The following is a 21768-nucleotide window of genomic DNA, read 5'->3' as shown; positions in this document are numbered from 1 at the left end:
TTAAATAGAAACAGGTTGATTTTTTTTTTTTTTTTTTTAAATTAGTTACATAAAAACATTAAAAATTAGGGGTACAAAATTAACCCTTTTTCTGGCTTAACAAATACAAGGATTAGAATAAAGACCTCAGTGGCATTGTACTGTTATACTCAGATTTAACAAATGTTAAGATGTATTTATTGTATATTAATGTGAGATTTCCTCTCCTAAGTTGTTGAAGCTACTTGATTGTTATTTATTAAATTAATGAAAAATAAATCAATATAGATTCGACTGTTATGTGAACAATTCAAAATTATACCAAAAAAAGAAGTGATTTTTGTAGTTAAATTAGAAGACAAAAAAGCGATTGAAATTCTTGTTTTGCAATTGAAGAAAGAATTATTTTTTACAAGTCCCCAATGCTCCAGCAACGTCCAACCCCAATTCCAAATTTTCAAAAAGAAAACCTAATTTCAAAATAAACAATAATGAAAACGACATATATTTTTGTTCATAATAACATAAATAAAAATACCCAAACATCACTTTAGATCTACATCCCTTTTCCAACTTCATGAATCACTAATTAAAGAGAAAAAAGGAACACCGTCTTCTTATTGGCAAAGAGATAAACAGCTAGGATCTGAACGCCGTCGTATTGTGACAAAATTGAAAACAATTCTCATCCATCTTCTCGACCACATAATGCCCAAGCGTATGACTTGCTTCCACCAAATTTTCGCTACACAGAAACTCATCACTGCAAACCTTCTCCACTTCCCCGTAATAATCATGCACAAAAACGTGCGTTTTCGGGTTCCCTCCTTTTTTACTCCTCGCCAGCACCCCCGCCGTGTAGATCGCCGACATTCTCCCCGGCGCGTCGGGCCAATCACCACGTGGCCCATCCACTAAGATCACGTCCCAATCAACGTCGTACACGTGGTTTGGAAGGTCATTCAGTCCCAACCTGCACTCGGAGAATAAAAGATTCTGTACTGGCCGGCACTCGTTCCGTATTTGCTCTCTAACCGTCGTAATCAGTTCGTTCAATTCGCTTATTTTGGTAGTGTATTGGACGTCGTAGGCGTCGATTTCGGGGTGTTTCTCTTCAATGAAAGCGGCGTAGTAGCGATTCTCGTCGATGAAAACGGTACGGCCGTTGTGGTTGAGGGATTTCCAGAGAAGGGTTTCTTGAGTGAGGCCGAAGATGAGGAAATTACAAGGAGTTGAGCATTTTCGGAGCACGTCGGAGATGGGTTTGAGCTCGGAGTGAGTCATATGGAAGGAGTCGTTGGATTTGGAAGCGTAGTAGAGAAGGGTGTTGATGACGGTGGTGGGGAGAGGGGTGGCGGACGAAGAGGAGGAGGAGGAGGAGGACGATGATGAGGAGACAAGGGAAGAGGCGGCAGTGATCGGAGTAGTGGAGGCACGAGTGTAGACAAGAAGGAGGAGGAGGAGGAAGGCGAGAGTGAAGAAGGAGAGGAAGGCAAGAAGCCATATCTTGGAGGAAGTGCCCTGTTTTTGGATGTAAGGATGAAGGAGAATGAGCCTGGTGTTGTTGGGATTGGGTTTCATTTTCTTTGGTTCTGTGCTGACAATTTCTTGAGTAAATTTTGGTTTGAATTATACTTATAAACTTATAAGTTACAACCAAACCAAACCAAGAAACAGGGGAGAGGCAGACGAAAGGAGGGGGGGAGGGGATTTGCTTTACAATTACTACGTCCTAATCCAAAACCGATTCCTTGTTCTTTTTCTAATTAGCGAAGGGAATGATTATTTAGTTTGTGAAGAGTTAGGAGTGGGAGAGTGTTTTTTAATTTAAAAAAATTGTTTTGGTAGATTATAGGGGCTTGGGTGAGAAGGATTAAAGATATAGGGAGGTGGGTGGAGGGAATTGGGGAAAGATGGAAGGGACAGAATAACTAATTACAAGCCAAAAGTCGCTTTAGCTTATTGCATTCGAAGGATGGAGTTCTTTTATTTTTTTTAGCTCTGAAGGAACCTCAGAAGTATGAATGAGAATGTAAAAGCAAATATAATTTATATGTTAGTTTTTGAGGGGACGAACTACCTATTTTTTAATTCCCCTCTTAACTCATTTCATCCCAACCTCCACGTTTTACATTTGAACCATAAGTATAAAATAATATATGCCTTTTGTAACTCTAGAAAGCAGTGAATAAATTTGGGCCTATAAATGCTTGTGAGCAGTAACCCATTGGGCTTTAATTACACAGTTTTGCTGACTTCGATTGTTAGACATGGCTACCTCTAAAATTATGCACAATTGTTGTTATTATTATTATTTTGAGAGAGAACAACATTATTCATCTTAAAGTCCACATAATTATAGAAAGCTTGATCGATTATCCCAAATATAGACTCACAATCCTAAAGATGGCATCGTTGATTGCTTTTGCTCTTTCACTCTTTAATTTTCTACAAAGTATTCGTTTTTCCCTTTTTATTTTCTTAAGATAAGTCTTCTTCACCATAAGAAGTGCCTTTTTCTTTTCAAATTTCAAAATTTGATTTTGATTTTGAAAATACGGGTAACATTTCAACACATGTTATACACCAAAAAAAACCCAAATAATTAACAAATAGGGCTTTATGTTTTCTAGAGCTCCAAAGAAAAGTTAGTATGGGTTTTGTAGTCTCTAAGCAATTGATTGATAAAAATAAAAGGGAAGTCAATGGGGGAGGGGAAGGCATGTGTATATGTGTAGCTTTTGGGCAAGTGGAAATATGGTAATGGATTGGGCGGAGAGAAAGCAAAAGGAATCTCTAGACTCTACTCTCATACACTTTTCAAATATGGACAACTAACATATTCAATCTTTTATTTTCTTTTTCGTAATAAAAATTGTTCTCTAATTTTATTAATTGTATTTTCAATATAAATAAGGTCCGGGTAAGATTAGGATAAAATAATATAAAACCCAAAAGAGTAAAGATGAAATAATTCATAAAAATTATTGTAATTATTTTTTATTTCGTCACGGATAGAGACAAAACTTAAAATGATAAAAAAATGGAATATGTGAACTTTTTTTTTTTAATGAATTTTGGTTGGACGAGTTAAATGTGCAGGTGTGATAATGTTGACATTATATAAAGACATGATAATGGATGGTTTATAATATATTTACTTCCACCCCACTATTTCCTTTATGTATTTATTTTTCTTTAGTATATGTTACTATTCTGTTTGAAATTTATTTAATATATATATATATATATATATATATATATATATATATATATATATATATATATAACACAATTCTAGATTTTATTAACAATATATAGACACAGGATTGGAGTTTATCAACATATAAATATTAGTTGTATTTTATAAATTTTTTTGTTAACTTTGTAACATATTTAAGAGATACTTAAAATTGAGTTTTATTTCTTAAGTAAATTTTTGACTCGAACTATAAATATTTTATTTGTAAGTTTTTGTGTTTTTTTATATATTTATATGAAATTGTTTTTTATTTCTTATTTAAATTTAAAGTATTGTAGGAAAATAATGAAGTTTAAAGGAGGGTTGATATCCTTTAGTTGTTGGGAAATTTTCAAAAATTATGAATGAGAATCTCGACCATGATTGTGATGTGCTCGAAAATTGAGAAAATATCCCTCCCTATTTCAACTAAGCAAAGAGTCGATAATTAAGACAAATCTACTATTTGCTTTAAATTTCATTCAATTGTATTTTGCTGAGTTCACCTGTTCTTTGAGTAATCTTCTTTTAAAATCCAAATGCTTATTTTGACATTATCAACTATATATGATGTCTTATTAGGTAATCATAACGTTATATTGCCTTTTAATTGTCATTGTCAATGAAAATAATAACTAACCCATTTTGTAAGGTATTCAAGTCTCTCCATTTACGTGATACGAGACATCAACGGAAAAATAAGAATTCCTAATTTTTTTTTGAAAAATAGTTTTGACATTCATACATGTAACCAAATCCTTAAACTATAAGTTTAGAAAGAAAAACCAATAAAAGGAAAGGATTTATAGATTCTTCAAAGATGAAGTATTAGAAAGTTGAAAATGTAACTTCAGTACTACTTGGGGCATGACGTGATGTTATGTTAAAGTATGTCTCAAATAATGTTCTATTATTGTTACTTTTTATTTTTTTTTTCGAAAGAAAAACAATGTTATACTATTATTATTTAGAAGTAAATAACCAATGTAATATTAATAAGAGGGGCTTAAAAGGATAAATTCAATACGAAGAAATGAAATTATAGCAGATATCTAAATGGAAAACTCTCCATCTAATTTGTGATTAAACTATCAACAAGTAATCCCAATTTCGGTATAAAAACTTAGTTAAGTGTTAGTTTATTTTGTTAAGCAGCAAAGACATTGCCGTCATCTTGAGATCAAAACAAACAAAGACAAAGAAAGTTGTTACATTAAATGGAAGATTTAAGTTTGAATACAAAATTAAAATTTTTATCAATACATGGCAAATTTTTAAAGTTTAAAAAAGAATTAGATTCAATAAAATAAAAAACGAATCAAGTAAGATTGTAATTTTAAAAAAGTTGTATTTGCAATTCATTCGAATCTATAAACATTACTTAAATTAAAGAAAATGTAAAATGATGGTCTATAGTAATTATAGTTGAATATATCCATCAAATACTTTAAAGTGTTATTTCTTTTAGGATTTGTGAATTTTGCATGATTAATGTTAGTATTGATCGTATTTATTTGTTTTTTTTTCCTTCGGAACTTCATTATCAATAACAATATTTACAAACGAGGTGGTGAATTAGTAAAAACATAATAAAAAGCAACAATTAATCTAAGAATCCTGTTTAACGAATTTAAAAATAGAAGGTACACAGAGCAACTCAATTGACATTATGAAAAATTTAAGAAATCAACATTAGAACGTGGTCGTATATGTTGGAAAATCATACTCATGAAATTAATATCGAACTATGTACAAGGAATATTACAATTAAACATTTAAAAAAACATAAATTATGATTTGAACCAACAATTTTAATTTTTGAAAATAACCCTTCCACGGAGTTAATCTATCATCCTCAGTTATATTAATATATGTTTTTGTACACTTACTTATTCGACACTTTAGTGATAATTAAATACTATCCTTGATGTTGAAAAAAGCTGTTTTTAAAGATTTCAAAAGCATTAAAAACAATTTGATTGGATGAAGTCTTTAGATTAGTACTAAAAAAAGGGGAAAAAAAAGTCTGTCTTTAGATATTTCTTTTTCTTATTTTGTTTTTAAACTTGCTAGGTTATAGAGGTGCTTTATTAAAAGTGTTTCCAACTTTATTTTAGAAAAAGCAGTAGCATATAATATATTTATTTGTTATGTCAATTTAGTTAGTTATTACTATGTAACAAATCTTAATTTACTTGATAATTGTTAAAACAAATATAGCTTAACTATCTAATACAACACTTACCAATATACCAACCACAGAAACAATGGGGAAAAGAAATCCACAAATTGTACCCAAATTACCAAGAAGTTGTTAGGAATTATCCGTTTTCTTTTGTTATCACATCAATTTTTATTTTAAAAAAGGAAAGATTCAGGTATAATATTGAATTTGAAACTTATATATATATATATATATATGTTTTTTATAAAACATTTTAATGGAAAGTACTTGAAGGTCACATGTGATATGTGATTAAATTGATTATTTTAGCACCAACACTTTCTTCTTTTCCAGTTCTTAATTTTTGTATTTTCATGTTAAATCATGATAAACTTATAAAATGATTAAGTAACCATTGTACCCATATATGAAACACTAGGAGGTGAGAAAAGAAAATAATGTTCCTTTTATTTTGTTTGACAATTGACATGAATTTATAAAGGAAGAAAAGAAAAGAAAAGAAAAAGAAGTTTATGAATATTCATAAATTAATAAAAGGAAGAAAAAGAGTAATAAAATAAAAGAATGAATGGAAATAGAATTTTTGGTTAGGTGATTGGAGTCCAACGCAACGCTTGGCAACAATTTTCTTCCACTCCCTACGACCCACCTCACGTGATTACCTCCAGAAAGTGCGTCTTTCATAAAAGGCCCAGCTGCTCCCCCCGCTACTTCGCTTCTCTCCACCACTTCCTTATTTCTCACTGCCCCCGTCTCGCCTCGGAGCTCCGGTCGGGACAATGAACCCAATCCTCCCCACATTTCTTCCTTCTCTTTCACTTTTCTCTTCTTTTCTTCTGTTTTCTCTCTTTGTTACTTCCGCCTCTGCCTCTGGGTTTGACTTTCAAATTCCGCCGGAAGACTTACTGCTGCCCTCCGACGCTGTTTCTCTTCTTTCTTTCAAGTCCAAAGCCGACTTGGACAACAAGCTTCTTTACACTCTTAATGAACGCTTTGATTACTGTCAATGGCAGGGTGTGAAGTGCGTTCAGGGTCGTGTTGTTCGACTGGTTCTTCAATCCTTTGGTCTTCGAGGGACATTGGCTCCAAATACAGTGTCTCAGCTCGACCAGCTTCGGATTCTCAGCCTGCATAATAACTCCCTCGAAGGACCCATTCCGGACTTATCCAGACTCTTCAATCTTAAATCTCTGTTTCTTGGACGAAACTCCTTCGTTGGGTCTTTTCCGCCGTCGATTCTCACTCTTCACCGGCTTCAGACTCTTGATCTTTCCTATAATAAGTTTACTGGTCCACTCCCGGTGAGGCTTTCGTCCTTGGACCGGCTCATTACTCTTCGCCTCGAATGGAATGGCTTCAATGGAAGTATTCCTCCTCTAAATCAGTCATTCCTTGAGGTCCTCAATGTCACGGGAAACAACCTGACCGGGCAAATTCCAGTTACCCCTACTCTGTCGCGTTTCAACACGTCGTCGTTTTTCTGGAACCCAGATCTCTGTGGCGAGATCGTTAACAAGGCATGCCATTCACCCGTTCCATTCTTTGAAACTTCCAACGCCACTCCCCCACCATCTATCCCTTCCGTCCAAAGCGCACAGTCACAGGATGTACTTCTCTCTCCAGTTACTCATGTTAAGCACAAGGAAACCGGTATGATTTTGGGGCTTTCAGTCGGCGCTGCAGTTTTAGTAGCCGGGGTTTTATGTTTCTATGTAGCTGCTAGAACCCAAAGAAGTCAAACTACGTCGAAGCAGGCAATGCCGCAGTTCGAAACCGAAACTAATTTTTCCACAGCTTCCGCAATGAACGACCGAGTCGACGGGAAGGGCGAATTTTTTGCCAAAGTGAAAGAAAGTGAAGAAATGCCAAAAACCCATAAGAGTGGTAATCTTATATTTTGTGAAGGGGAAGCAGAATTATTCAACTTAGAGCAGTTAATGAGGGCTTCGGCCGAGCTACTCGGCAGAGGCACAATGGGAACTACATACAAAGCAGTGCTCTGCAACCAGCTCATTGTAACGGTGAAACGTCTTGACGCTACTAAGACCGCTACGACCAGCAGCGAAGTGTTCGACCGGCATTTGGGAGCAGTGGGTGCGCTTCGTCATCCCAATTTGGTACCAGTTAGGGCATATTTCCAAGCCAAGGGAGAGAGATTAGTGGTATACGATTACCAACCTAATGGCAGTCTTTACAACCTCATTCACGGTGAGTAAGCTTATTAGGCATTTACTTGTTGAAACTAAGCTTATTAAGCATTTACTGGTTGAATTTCCTTTCTGGGTTTGATCAATTCACGAGTGTTTTCACGGTTCACGAGTCGAATTCAGAAATGTTTGACGTTGGTGGGTCCGGTTGGGGTAAAAAGAAAATATGTACAGGGTATTTTTTTTTCTTTCTTTCATTTTCGATGCGTGATTACGAGATTATTTATGGTATAATAGATCTCTGTCTGTCAATGGATGAGTCGGTGATGCTGGCTGGTTCTGCACTTCTGCCAAACTCTGTTTTAATAATAATCCTTCCGGCTGTATGTGCGATTTTGCCAATGCTGGCAATGACGCCAAAGAATGGACCAAATCGTTGCCTGGCTGTGAATTAAATCCAAATTTCAGTACATTGGTGGATCACAGCCACAGGGTAAATGTCCATCATTACATGGCCCCTTTTCTCATCCGAAAGGTTGCAAATTTGTCTTGCATCGTAGATTTTGAATTGTTACCAGAGATTGCATATGGGAAGTGACCAAATAACATTGCAGAGTATTTGTTTACGAATAATACCAACATTCCTCTTTCTGGCATTAAGTTTAGTTGGTTACTCTAAATTTTAGGACGAGGTCCTTTCTGTTTTGTTGCATCACTCCCCCCATATCCTTAGCATTAGAATTCTTTATGTCATTCGTATTGTTATATCTACAGCTTTGCAGGAATGCTAATCTAGTCGTGGATGTGAAGCCACAGTCAAATTCTATTAGTCGTAGCATAAGTTGCATTGGTGTAGGAGGGGAGGGAAGAGGTATTTTAATAAGGGATGATTTAGTTCTTAGAGAACATGTAGAAGAAGAAAACCTGCAAGTTTTTCGATTAATTCATGCTTCAAAGGGAATAGTCGAGGAAGCTGTATATGTTCTAAATTGCACTTTTCTCGTTTCGTTTTGATTTCATTACTTCTAACCAACTGTGTTGGTGGGTAGGTTCAAGATCAGCAAGGGCTAAGCCTTTACACTGGACATCATGCTTGAAGATTGCAGAAGATTTAGCTCAGGGCATTGCCTATATACATCAAGCTTCGAGGTTAATCCATGGCAACTTAAAGTCTAGTAATGTTCTTCTTGGTGCAGAGTTTGAGGCCTGTCTCACAGACTATGGCCTTTCTGCTCTGGCAGAGGCCTATGAAGATCCAGATTGTTCACGGTACCAAGCCCCTGAAACTCGCAAGTCGAGCCGGAATGCAACACAGAAGAGCGATGTCTATGCATTCGGCGTCCTTTTACTTGAGCTTTTGACGGGAAGACATCCTGCACACCATCCATTTCTTGAGCCAACTGACATGCCAGAATGGGTGAGAGTAGTTAGAGAAGATGATGGTGGGGATAGTAACCAACTTGGAATGCTTACTGAGGTGGCTAGCCTCTGCAGCACTACATCGCCTGAACAGAGGCCAGCCATGTGGCAAGTTTTGAAGATGATACTGGAGATTAAAGAGAGTGTCATGACAGAGGACAGTGAATCTAGTGGCTTTTAAACGGTTCTTTGACCCCAAAAAGAAGAAGAAGAGAAACTTATCAACTGTATATTTCCATCTGACTCGGTCAAATTTTTCAATAGCTCGGTCTGAAAATATTTGAGTACAAGGAAGAGAATCCCATAATAATCATTATCCATGCGGAGACTTTGATGGAGTTTTCCAAGAATCTCAGATTAACGTCTTCAACTTGAAGATTGAGTGGACAAAAAATCGTCTTCAGTGTTTTTGGGAAGAGAGAAACATTGGTTATATCTGTTGGGAAGAACTGTAGCCATCGATGTGTAGGCTTCAGAAATGGCCTTGGAATAACAAAAACAAGGAATTGTAATTATAATCTCTCTACATGTTTTCATTGTAATTTAACAAGATTTTATTGTTTTTGTTTAATAGGGTTTCGGGAAGCCTGTTCTATGGTGTGTAGACTTAGATGGTAAGAAAATGATATTTTGGCCTTATGAAATTTAAAATGCAGTGTAAGTGACTGACAGCTAGGTTTTGTTTTTTATAGAGATCTTGGTATTAAATGCAGTCATTGATGCATAACACTTGAAAAATAGTTTTATCTTTTACAAATATCACCAATTTTTTGTCAATTGTTTTAGCACAAATCACCATTTCTTTTTGTGGAATTTGAGTCGCAACTACAACAGACATGAATACGAATGCAGAGATGAAACAGAATGATTGTTTTAGTTCATTATTCTTGCATTATGTATGATCAACAATTCTCTTATAGTGGACACTAGATTTTCTTATTGTAAATTTCATTTGCTTTTCATTTACCTTTTGATTAAAAAAAGCCCTTCAAATCTTACTCATAATTATCAAAGCAATATAAAATTTTAGGGTTTTTGGATCCAAATTCAATTGAGTTAACACTACATGTTTGGAATTCTCTTAATAATATTTGTTGTTTTAAAAAATTATAACTTACAATTAATTAAATATTACTATTTTTAGTTTTTATTGTTTCCTAATTGTTCTCACTTTCACCACTTTTTGTAATATATACTATTTTGTATCGAAAATAAAGTTTGCACTATAAACACATACCATAACGACCATCTAGTATAATAATTAAATCAAACCCCTCCAACAGACCATTCTCTTCTCTAAGTCTTATCTTGATTCTCTTCCACGTCCGCATTCTTATTAGGATTTTGTATTGATCCCAATCAAAATAGCACCAAACTTGCTTATTATAAAGAGGATGCTCTTTGTGAAATGCAATTTTTTTTTTGCTACTTTTGATAATTGCTCCAACACATTATGGCTTGAGTTTTATAACAATAACTAAAAAGACAATGCCAACATTATCTTAAAAATTGAAAAATCACATGTTGTGCCATACCCTATGTTCGTGTTTATAGGAACTGTTACATTTTTTCCGTGGGCCAATTCTCGTAGGATAGGATCAAAAATTTCCATTTAGGCTGAAGATGAGAAGAGAGAATAAAAGAAAACCTTATGTACTAAACGAAGACGATTCTCATTCTCATCGTCGTTCGAACCCCACCCTGATACCAAAATTATCAAGAGCACACATTTACATTCATAATACTGAAAATGAAAATTTCATTTTCAAAGTTTATAAATGGGCTTTATTTATTATATGCATTTTGAAAAATTTAAAAATGGCATCTCATAATGCTTTTGAAATTAATTTGACATGAAAAAAGTATTGAATTTTACGATTTCAAATGTCTTTGAAAGAGATTTTTTGGGAAGAGAGATGTTATATATGATTATGTATGTTGTGAAAGAGAAAGCATGTAATGTGTTGTCTTGTCAAATATGGAGACTCAAGCCAAAATATGGTAAACTTAAAATGTGTACAAAACCAGGAGTGATATGGGGGCATGTTACTTCATTTTCTTTGGATAAAATTGTAACTCTCTCTTATCAAAACAAGAAAAATCAGACCCAACTCAAATAGGTTGTAAGTTGGTCTCACACACACTTGAAATCCCAACAACAAAGCCTGGGCTTCAAACACATCAACCAAACCCTCGACAAATCTAGCCATGTGATCATAGCTCCATGTGCATCTCTAACCACAAACCCAAAGTCATCCTTGTCAAAGAAGCCCAAGACGCTTGACCATGGTTCCACGTGCATCTCTAACCACCAACCCAAACCCATACTTGCTAGAGAAATCCAAGATGCGTCAACATTTAAGTTGAAGCAACTGCAGGGTGGTCACACCCAACATCAAAAGTTCAATTTTGAGGAGTGGCAGCCCTTTGCCAAGCAGCCAAGCAGCCAACCCCTCATCTAATAAGAAAGATTATATCCAAACAAAATGAAGCAACAACAACATTTGGAGTATATTAAAGCCATATGTGTTGTTATCCCATCGGCTATGGCAAGGCTGTTAGTTGAAAAACAATATAGCGGACTGAAATTGGGCCATTCGGAATTCGGCGTTTAATTGTGAGCCCATTTGAGTTTTGAGGGACAATGGTTTTATCACAATCGAAGCTATCCGACCCAAAATTCGGGGCTACCAGCTCTCTCTCTCTCTCTCTCTCTCTCTCTCTCTCTCTCTCTCTCTCTACTTGGTCAGAGACTCGGAGGGAAAAGCACTCCGATGGACGACATGACGAGCTACTATCCGCCACCGCAACCACCGCCGCAGCCTTCTGGTCTTGAACCTTCTCACTATCCCTATTACCAGGTGCCTCCTCCTCCTTCAGCACCGCCGTCTCAGCATTACCTCTCTCAACACCCGCCCACCTTCGCTTCTTATGGCTTACCTCTTCTACCTCACACAACCTCCATCAATGAGGTCCGTACCCTATTCATAGCTGGTCTTCCTGAAGATGTCAAGCCCCGAGAAATTTACAATCTCTTCCGGGAGTTTCCGGGATACGAGTCCTCTCATCTTCGGACTCCCACGCAGACGACCCAGGTCTTCTACTTTGCAAAATTGTTGTTGTTGGTGTTTTCATTTCTTTTAATGGATTTTGTCTTTTTCTTCCGAATGTGAATTGTTTCTGATTTGGGTGCCTGGGTGCTTACACTTTTCAAAATAAGGTTAGCTTAAATTCGTGGGCATTTAGTTGCTTTCGTATCAAAGATGGAGATTAATGTTAGGATCGTGCAAGCGGAAGTCCCTCATGAAGTGATTACAAACAAATACTAAATGATCATGGGTATATAAGTGTGGGCAATTGGGTGGTTCCAAAAGCCAAGCTTTGACAGTTTATGCTGCTATATCATACCATTGTAGAGATAGGTGGAGGTTTGGTTGTCCTTATCAATCAAACTCCGGTTCATAGACAATTCTGGCTAGATCCCTGAATGTTTCTGAGCCTCTGACTTTTGAAGAAGTTGAAGATGATAATGGTTAAACGAAATTAGCTTGGACCTGGTTTTTTGGGGCTCATTTACCTGAGATTTTTCTTTTTGTGGCACCCAAATGTTGTAGCCTTAGCAGGGCACAAAGTGTGTGCAACTAGTCCGAGCACTCATGGACATAGAAAACAGAAGAAATACAAAGTTAAAAGTAAACCACAAACGAAGAAAATACAAAGTAAACCTATTTCTCAAAACTTAATTCAACATCCATTGAAACTCACCCATGCCCACTGTGAGATTGTTAAATAAATATAGATGTGCTGTCTCAAATTCTAACAGAATGTCATTATGAATATTGATACCAATACTGCTGCTTATAGCCTAATACCAATGCCGATGTGAAATCTGATGCATATTAGACTCCTTTGGCCTAATGAGTTTTAGCGGGATGCAATTTTTTTATATTAACAAAATTTTACAAATTGACATATTGCCATATCTGTGGACTCTATCTTTGTCCTATATCCGTATATGTGCTTCTTATGTTCTTGCCAGCTCAATGTAGGGACATTATTGACACGATCAGGGAGTTCTTCCTCCATCTGTCTTATTGTGAGAAGAGTTGTTTTGTTGGCTTGGTGTGTGTCCTATTTTGTGGGATATTTGGGGAGAACAAAATAGCAAAGTGTTTAGTGGGTTGGAGAGGGATCCTAGCAATATTTGGTCCTTTGTGTTAGATTTCATGCTTCTAGGGCTTCGATTTTAAAGATCATCTGCACCAATTTCTTAGGTACTATTTCTCCTTTTTATAGTTGGGGCACCTTTCTTTAGTGGGTTCTCCCCTGTATGCCTTTTTGTTCTTTCATTTAGTTTCAATGAAAGCGGTTGTTATTATTAAAAAGAAACTGTATTTCTTTGTTTTGTACCATTTAATTGGAAGATAGTGGCTTGTACTAGGACTTATGTGTTTTGTTGTCAGGACAGCAACCTGAAATATTTTTTTGGCAATGCTTAAACATGATTGTGTTGTACTATTTTTGTTTAGTATCCATGTTTAAGGGTTCTCAAGTTAGGCGATGTACTCTTAGGTTCTGGGAATGGTGGGCATACAAATTAGTCTCTATATTTTTGATCAAGTCAAGATGTATGCAGACCACAGAAAATGCGATGTTAATATCCCATGTTTTGAACTGCAAATGCTATGTTAATCTGTAGTTTCAAATCCAGTTAATATTGAAAGTGAAAGCTTGGGGAGCTTTATTGGTATTGGTAAAGCCAATTTACCAGCTTTTCATACTTTCTAACCTACAATCTATATTGCTGCAATAAATTGTAGTAAATTTGTGCAAATACTATTCAAATATGTGTTTTCTGTGCCTATGACTGTCACTTGAACTTTTAAAACATTGTAGTATTCTTTTTGCACTCTCATGAAATATCTTACATATAGAGTTTACCTATCACCGCTTGTGTTACTTTATTGATTAGTGTTAGGCACGAGTTTTCTTACAATTTTTTTTGGTGTGGTTACAGCCATTTGCATTTGCTGTATTCTCAGACCAGCAGTCTGCCGTTGGTGCAATGCATGCTGTAAATGTAAGTGTGCTTGTTCCTTGCTTCTGTATTCCAAGTTCTTTTGTTAAGAAAATCATTTTGATGATCAAAGGAAGTACATAAAAGGAACGTGGAAGAAGGGCATGGTGGGCTGAGGAATGAAGTAAGAAGAAAAAGAAAAAAGAGAGGTTGCAATGAAAAAGTGGTGGAAGATCGATAAGAAGACCTTGCAATTTAGATTTGTAAGAGAGATTCAGATCTGTGATAGGAGGGGGAGAGAAGAGGTAACGACTGTGGATGGGCAGGTGCAGCAACTGAGTGGAGAAAGAGGAAGGAGCTGGAGCGGAGGGGAAAGGGAAGGGCCAAAAGGGGTGGGTGGAGGTGGAGAGAGTTTTTTGTTTGTCTCTAAATTATTATTATTATTATTTTTTTCTTATAATTATTTTTATTATGCCACATCATCTCTGCATTGGAGCTGTTAACCAAGGAACTAAATTGAACTATTTCCTATGCTTTGGGACTTGATTGTTTAATTTTAAAACCTAGGAACTAAATTGAGACAAACCCTAAACCTCATGGAGTAATTAATTCTTTTTTTTTTCTTTTGCAATTTTGCTTTCAATTGGTTGGTCGTTCTTTTGATGCTGCTAATAATAATTGTAACAGGGGGTTAGAGAGTGTTTTGGGTCACCTTCTTAGCAGCTTATAAAATTAGAAATTGCAGGGATGAAGATAAAAAGATTTTTACTATGGGTTAATGTATCACATTAAATTATTGAAACAATTGGTTGCTCTTTGTTGTAGGGCATGGTGTTTGATCTCGAGAAGCAGTCAGTACTGTATGTTGACTTGGCTAAATCTAATTCAAGATCAAAACGGACGAGGACAGGTACATATCTTGATAGCTGTTCTACTACAAATTTATATTTATATTTTATTTAGTTGTATAACCAGTTTGAATATTTTCTTGATGTGTTCATCAAATGGTTAGAGGATGAAAGATATGGATCAGATAAGAAAGCTAAAGTATCTATCATTTCAAGGAGTACTCCTGATCCTGGTAAGAGGATTGCCTAGCACTTTTTATGCTTGTAAGCTATTTCTTAGACAAGCTCTTTTAAAAAATAATAATAAATAAAATAAATTCTCTGTTCTCTTGATGCCCCCTACGGTATCTATTATTATGCTTATTTTCAATGTATAAATCTGCCCCCTCTGATTTATTTGAGGATGATTATGTGCTGTCTGTACAAACTCCTGGGGTAAGGAGCAATTGATTAGTCACGCAGAGGACACATTATTCTAAAAGCTCATTTTGCACATGTTTTGCACGCTTGGGGCACTAGCAGGTCTTGGCAGCACTCACATGTCTGGAATGGGTAATTCTGCTTACAACACGATTGGTTATCCATCTGCACAAAGGTCATCTGCACTACTTAGCACATCTTTATTATTGAAATGGTTAATTACAAGCTTATGTGAAGCTTATACATTATTGTCAACAGTAATCACTGGTAGAATGTCCAAGGGCTTCAATAAAAAGCTCTTACTATGCGCCCTGACTCCTGTGTTACGTTTTTAACTTTTGTATACTTGCTTTGTTATGTTTCTTCTTCTGAGTTCTAACTAACTAGTTTTTTCTATCATCAGCCATGGAAGCTTTGATAACAAAACTGTAAACGATACAGTGGCTGCAAATGTGGTAAGGCCCCTTTTTGTTACAATCTGCGATTCTTCAGTCTCTATAAGCTGCCATACATCCTCTCTTTCTGTCCCAAAAGCATTATATGACCAATAATTGAATTGTTTATCCTAATATAAGTAGCAAGTAATTTTTTTAACTTTGGACCAATAATTGAATTGTTTATCCTAATATAAGTAGCAAGTAATTTTTTTACTTATATACCGAATTGGGATAACAATTCGCACCATCAGCTAAAACTGTTTTACTTTTCATTTTCTATCCACTTGAAATTGACTATGTATTTTCCTTTAAATTTTTATTGTCCAATGGTTCTCTATGGGCTCCATTGTTGTAATCTGGTTTATCTTGTTGAAAAGAAATAGAATGGTTTTGAGGGTAGATAGGTTGTGGGAGTGGATATGTCCACACTTTAATGCCTTCAAATTGGTTCGTAAATGCTAATTTTAAATTGTTTTCTTTTGTATTACCAAAAGTTGAGTTCTTTCTTGTAGGTTGCTTTGTATTCCACACTTCTTGTTTGACCTTTTTGTGGGTTCTTTTTGTACGTTCAGTGAAAAGTTAATTTTCCCATTTCAAAATAATTATATAGGCAGGCTCAACTACGAGAACCAGCAATGGGATAAATTTATTTACCTTGAACTTCTAATAACATTTGCACGTATTTCTTTGGTTTTTTATCATCTCTTTTTGAGAGGTGGGAAATTAGAGTTCTGGGAATAAGGCTGCGACCATATTAAATAAAAGAAAAGGCTCTAACCATATTATTACTGATGTACTTGAAGATTTTCTCATGATCAGAACGTAGAGAATCATAAATCATTGAATGTTGTATGTATTGCTTACAATTCTGCCATGAAATTTTGTATTTAGGCTTAAATACAGTCATCTATGGTGAAAATTATTGAGTTATGTTTTAAAAACCATTTGTAGCACAATGTATTTGGTGAATCCTGTTAACTTTGGGTGAATTTTTCATGTTTAGATTCCTCAAAATCCCCCATGTCCAACACTTTTTGTGGCAAATCTAGGACCAGGTTGCACCGAACAAGAGCTTATTCAAATTTTTTTGAGGTTGGTAATTTTATTGCACGTTATTTTGGTTATGCTCTGAGCATCTAAGAACATGCATCATCTGTTTCTTTGATAATTCTCACCAGATGCCCAGGATTCTTAAAACTTAAAATGCAGAGCACGTATGGAGCCCCAGTTGCTTTTGTTGATTTTCAGGTTAGGAGTGCCCTTCCTCTTCTCAATTATATTTTTCTCTGGCTGATGAATCTTTTTCTACATAGCATTGAAATTCATGAATCAGACTCCATTTTTGGGGTTTTTTCCGTTAGTTATGTGCAGATTATTTGCACTACCGACATCATCACCCTTATAGCTTTGTATTTTTTTTTATATCCCTGAACATTCACTCGAGAAATTGTCTTTTCGTCTGTTGCTTCAATTATTTCAAGTTCAGGTCATTAATTTAATCTTTCGCATAGTATTTATTTGAAGCGAGACCAATTTTTTTTAGATGGAAAAGGTATCTGGGTCTTCCATTGTTAGGTTGTGTGAAATGTGGAGTTACAATGTGTGCAGGATACGGCCTGTTCAACCGGAGCTCTGAACCATCTGCAAGGCTCAATTCTGTACTCATCACCTCCTGGGGAGGGCATGCGATTGGAGTATCCTTTTACCATTTTTTTTTTAAGTTCTTTACAGTTGTACTGTTACTACATCATGTCTTCAAATATTTTGCTTAACCCAACATTTAGATACGCAAAATCAAGAATGGGTATGCGGAAGAAACCGAAATGATTAAAGACAATTCTTGCAGTCAGGAAGAAAATAGAGAGCCCTCAGGCCATGTGCCTACAATGGTTTATGAAGGTCAGAGGTAGTGCCTTACTTGTACTCTTATGTAGATGAGGAAATTAACAACATATACCATTCCCATATTTTTTTTCATTGTATCAAATGCTGCCTTCTCAGTCTTAAAACTTCAAATTCATTTTATATCTTCAGAACCCCATTAGTTCTATACATTTATTACTCATAAAGAGTATCTTTTCCACTACATGTCCAGAAAAAAAAAAAAAAAAAAGTAGCTTCCTTTGGAGCCGGTTAACGTAGATCCGTTTGGATACCGTATTGTAATATGGTCAACCCAACAAATGAACTGTTTTTTTTTTTCTTTTTTGGTGGTAAATTCAGTTTTCATCCCTGAATTAAATGAATCAAATCTAATTATGGAGCTTTAATATCATCAAATCCTTAATTTGGATTGGAACTAGTTGTTGAAAGAGAGTTATTCTTCAGAGGTCTTTTGGGTATAGTGTCTATATATCTTTTGAAAAGTGTTTTTATTATCTTATATATTTTAGAAAAACATGCTTTAAATACCAAATTTGTTTGGTTGCACCACTAAAATATTTCATTAATTACAAAAAAATATATATTTTTTCGTTATCACCGATTTGAAGATTCTTTTGCCCATCAATTAAATGTTTTTCCTAAATAATTTTTTAACTGTTTAGCGATATAGTAATTTTTCAATTTTCATTTGTGATAGATAATAGTAAACATTATCTATTACCTACCGGTTGTCATTTGTAATTTGTTTAAAAAATTAATTAACCGCCAAAATGTTGTTTTTAGGGAAATTGTAAAAAATATTTGTTAAGTACGTCAGATGCAAATTTTCTAGTGTTAAATTAGACCTTCAAACAATAAAAATGGTAAGTAATTTTAGAGATAATAATTAAGTGTATAGCCATATTTTTACAAAATGAAAATATAGTACAATCTATCAATGATAAACGTATAGAGATAGAAGTTTACTTATGACAAATATTTATAGTTTATGAGTGATGGATAAATATAATCTAGCAATAATATACTTTTATTGTTGATAGATTCTGAAAAACTTTGCGATATTTACAAAATTTTAAAATGTTGTCTATATTGACGTTAGTATTTTGAATCTGATTACTATATTTGTAATTGTCTCGGGTAAAATATCAACTCTGAAATAAGATAATATATTATATTTTCTATTAGAAGATTTGGGATTTGAATCTCAAAAAACTCATATCTAACGAAAAGAAAAGGAGATGAGCTCGGCTGATACCTATTGTCCCATCTGCTGAGTGCTGACTTTAGTAGTTGTTTAGTATTTGTTAGGAAGCCATTGTCAAAGATGCAAACTCAAGCAATTAATGTATATAATAACTTATCTTTTTACTTACTTCATTGCACAAAACCCAGATGAGATGAGTAGTTCTCAAAATTTCTTTCTTTTCTTTTTCTCTTGTTCAAATTCTGTTTTCAATCATGTGATTAAGGATGTTGTTCCCATAACAATGTTATCCAAATAGGAATTTGAAGTTGGTAAAATAGCTAATTGAAATGAAGCTATACAATGGTAACAAAATTATATTAGTTAGGATGTTGTCGCTTAATTTGATTGTGTGTTCAATTAGCGATTGAATTTATTTGTTTATAGCAATGGGATTTTGATTCCACCCCTTCTAAGTTAGAAGTTTCAATGACATTAAAACTTGAAGATAAAAATTGGCTAAATGAAGAAGAAAGGAGAGATTTTTGGCCCAGCTTCTTTGACATTTGACATCCATTGTCTCAAAACTTTTCAAAACTTATGCTCTTTATGTTTCACACACATATGTTTTATAAAGCTATATTCATTGTATTAAACCACTTCTAAACAAGTTCTCTTTTTTTTTCTTTCTTTTTTTTCTTTCAAACACATTATTACTAAAATTATTATTATTATTTTAAGGATTGTCATTGAATAGCTTAAAAAAAAATTAAAGAAGTTGTGAATTTCACACCACTTTATAGAAAACATTGTTTTCTTTTTTGAAACAGTGAATCCAATTGTTATGTATTGTAACAAAAGAAGGCACCATTAACACTTGAGATATTGAAGAATTCATAATGTTTATGGTAAGGGTGATTTCGGTTAGGAATGCACAAACACATAAGCAAAGGGTTGAGATCGAATTAATTTTTATAAAACAAAAATAGATGGAAAACTAAATCTTCAACTTCGAAAAATGGAGCTCATTGAATTAAACTCACTTTAGCAATATATTAGGATTTGAGACATTGAATAATATTATGATGAATTAGGATGAGTAGAAAGCATTGGACTAAGAAGATGTAATACTCTTCACCAAATATTTGACCTTTCTCACTGCAATCTTGACTTTTCTTTCCCTTCTTTATAATGTTAAGATTAATTTGAGTTTTCCTTTTTATTTATTCTTATTTAATAATTTTCATATTTATTCATGATAAAAAAAATAGTAATATGGAAAATATTATATAGATTTAATTAAAAAAAAAACTCTAATTTAATTTTAACAATGATATAGAGGAGTCAAAATTCACTTTTGTTATTTCAGAGTTTAGAACATGATAATGAGATATTTAATGTAAAATTTCTACTTATTAGTTATTTTAATTTAAATAATCTTACAACTTTTATTCATATGGATTGATTTTGAAGTAAATTGCTAGAAAGCATAGTTTTAATCATTTAAAATCAAATTTGATAATATTTAAACAACATTTAAAAATATAAAATTGAGTTATTGATTGACACCGATTAATAAACATGAATATGGAAAAAGTGATTTAAAAAATTTTAATACGAAGAAAAGTGATTAAAGGAGAGAAGTGATGAAATGATTTTGTTCCATTCTATTATTATTAATGATGTTAACTTATTTTTAATTAAATGTGAATTTCTCACTTGAGCATATATAAGAACTTCTTTCATTAAATCACTGCTATATTAAAAGTTTAAGTAGTTTGTTAGAATATTTAATGTTTTGTTTTATAAAGTCTAAATGTCATTTGAAGTGTGAAATTATATTATAGCAAAAATCTAAAAATTGAAAGTCAAATACAACCAAAAACCAATACTCTTTAAAGTCCATTTCTTTCAAATCCATAAAAGTTAAAACAAAGGCCATAACTACCCATTCTATTTCTTGAATAATAAATTTATTTCATGATCACCATCAAATAACCAATTCATATGCCTCTATTTGCTGAATAGTTCCAATTTTAAAAATCTCATTTTTCTTTTCAAAAAAGTATTTTAAAATTAAAACTCATACCTACGTGTTGTAATTCCCTTCTTTCAACTAAAACAAAATCGGATTGAATATAAAATTGCAAAAAAAAATTCACAATTTTCTTTTAATTAATTTAGTTAAAAAAAAAAAGTGGAATTAATTAATGAAAACGTCAACTGACTAAAAAAGGAGAGAATTAAGCTTTCATGTCAAAATTTGTCATATTTTCAGTTTTATGAATCATATTATAAATGTGTTTATTTTTTCTTTTTGTAAATCTCATCTGACTAAGGTTTCCTTAAAATTTTCACGAATTATAGTTCAATTGCCCAATCCCAGTGGTCCATTTCTCCTTTTCCCTTTGTCTTAAATTTTTGAATCTTATTGAATTTGTTCTGTAGTTACCATTACTTAACTTCCCTTTGCTTTATAATGAAAAAAGAAAAAAGAAAAAAAGACCACAAATAACTTGACATTTGTATTGTTAAAATGTCTTGTTATAGTCATTCCGACACATGACAAAAACTTTAGTCTTCGGGAGAATAAGAAAAAGGCATTTGGTTAATTTAAGTTTACATGTGCATATTTTTTGTTTTGGTATTTACTTCAAAAAGTATTATATATGTTATACAGAATAATACTTTTATATCGTTTATATGTTGTATATGTTATAATTCTTTCTCATTTTAACTTAATTGGGGCTCTATTTTATCAATCCTAACAAATTTTAGGTTTGCTATACATTAAAAATGTTTTATAAATATATATAAAAAGAGTTATGACTTCAAACTACCAACCACATGTCAAATTTCTACCATCTTTATCATAATTTATGGGACTCAATTATGAATCCATTTTTCGTCACGTAACAAAATTGTCTACCAAAGAATCTTTTTATCTTAGAAGAACAAATGATGACATGGACCTTTAGAGGGAAGACTTGTTAAACAATTGTTGTTAT

At 33.7% G+C, this 21768-nt stretch overlaps 3 protein-coding genes across 6 annotated transcripts; 2 read left to right on the top strand and 1 right to left on the bottom strand.

The window, feature by feature from the left end:
• Positions 1-347: 347 nt before the first annotated feature.
• LOC103484793 (protein IRX15-LIKE) lies at positions 348-2095 on the bottom strand. The gene has a single exon (XM_008442086.3). It carries the CDS (start codon positions 1558-1560, stop codon positions 619-621), a length of 942 nt encoding a protein of 313 aa, XP_008440308.1. The 5' UTR covers positions 1561-2095; the 3' UTR covers positions 348-618.
• A 3959-nt stretch (positions 2096-6054) lies between these two features.
• LOC103484792 (probable inactive receptor kinase At5g67200) lies at positions 6055-9542 on the top strand. The gene is made up of 2 exons (XM_008442085.3): positions 6055-7613; positions 8602-9542. Exons 1-2 carry the CDS (start codon positions 6185-6187, stop codon positions 9150-9152), a joined length of 1980 nt encoding a protein of 659 aa, XP_008440307.1. The 5' UTR covers positions 6055-6184; the 3' UTR covers positions 9153-9542.
• Positions 9543-11095: 1553 nt separating this feature from the next.
• Positions 11096-17776, top strand: LOC103484791 (protein WHI4). Of its 4 annotated transcripts, none has more exons than XM_051088767.1 (10): positions 11341-12066; positions 13989-14051; positions 14814-14898; positions 15001-15069; positions 15356-15431; positions 15660-15711; positions 16697-16785; positions 16872-16941; positions 17302-17387; positions 17478-17776. In XM_051088767.1, the coding sequence occupies exons 1-10, from the start codon at positions 11746-11748 to the stop codon at positions 17518-17520; spliced, it is 954 nt and encodes a 317-aa protein (XP_050944724.1). In that variant the 5' UTR covers positions 11341-11745; the 3' UTR covers positions 17521-17776. The 4 variants fall into 4 exon arrangements, with proteins under 4 accessions (XP_050944722.1, XP_050944723.1, XP_050944724.1 ...); XM_051088768.1 differs by having other exon boundaries at positions 11371-12066; positions 15359-15431; XM_051088765.1 differs by having other exon boundaries at positions 11096-12066; positions 17302-17776.
• Positions 17777-21768: the final 3992 nt, after the last annotated feature.

The sequence above is a fragment of the Cucumis melo genome, chromosome 8, assembly GCF_025177605.1.
Source record: "Cucumis melo cultivar AY chromosome 8, USDA_Cmelo_AY_1.0, whole genome shotgun sequence".
NCBI lineage: Eukaryota > Viridiplantae > Streptophyta > Magnoliopsida > Cucurbitales > Cucurbitaceae > Cucumis > Cucumis melo.
Note: the sequence above shows the minus strand (reverse complement) of the source record. Positions and strands in the feature narration are given on the sequence as shown.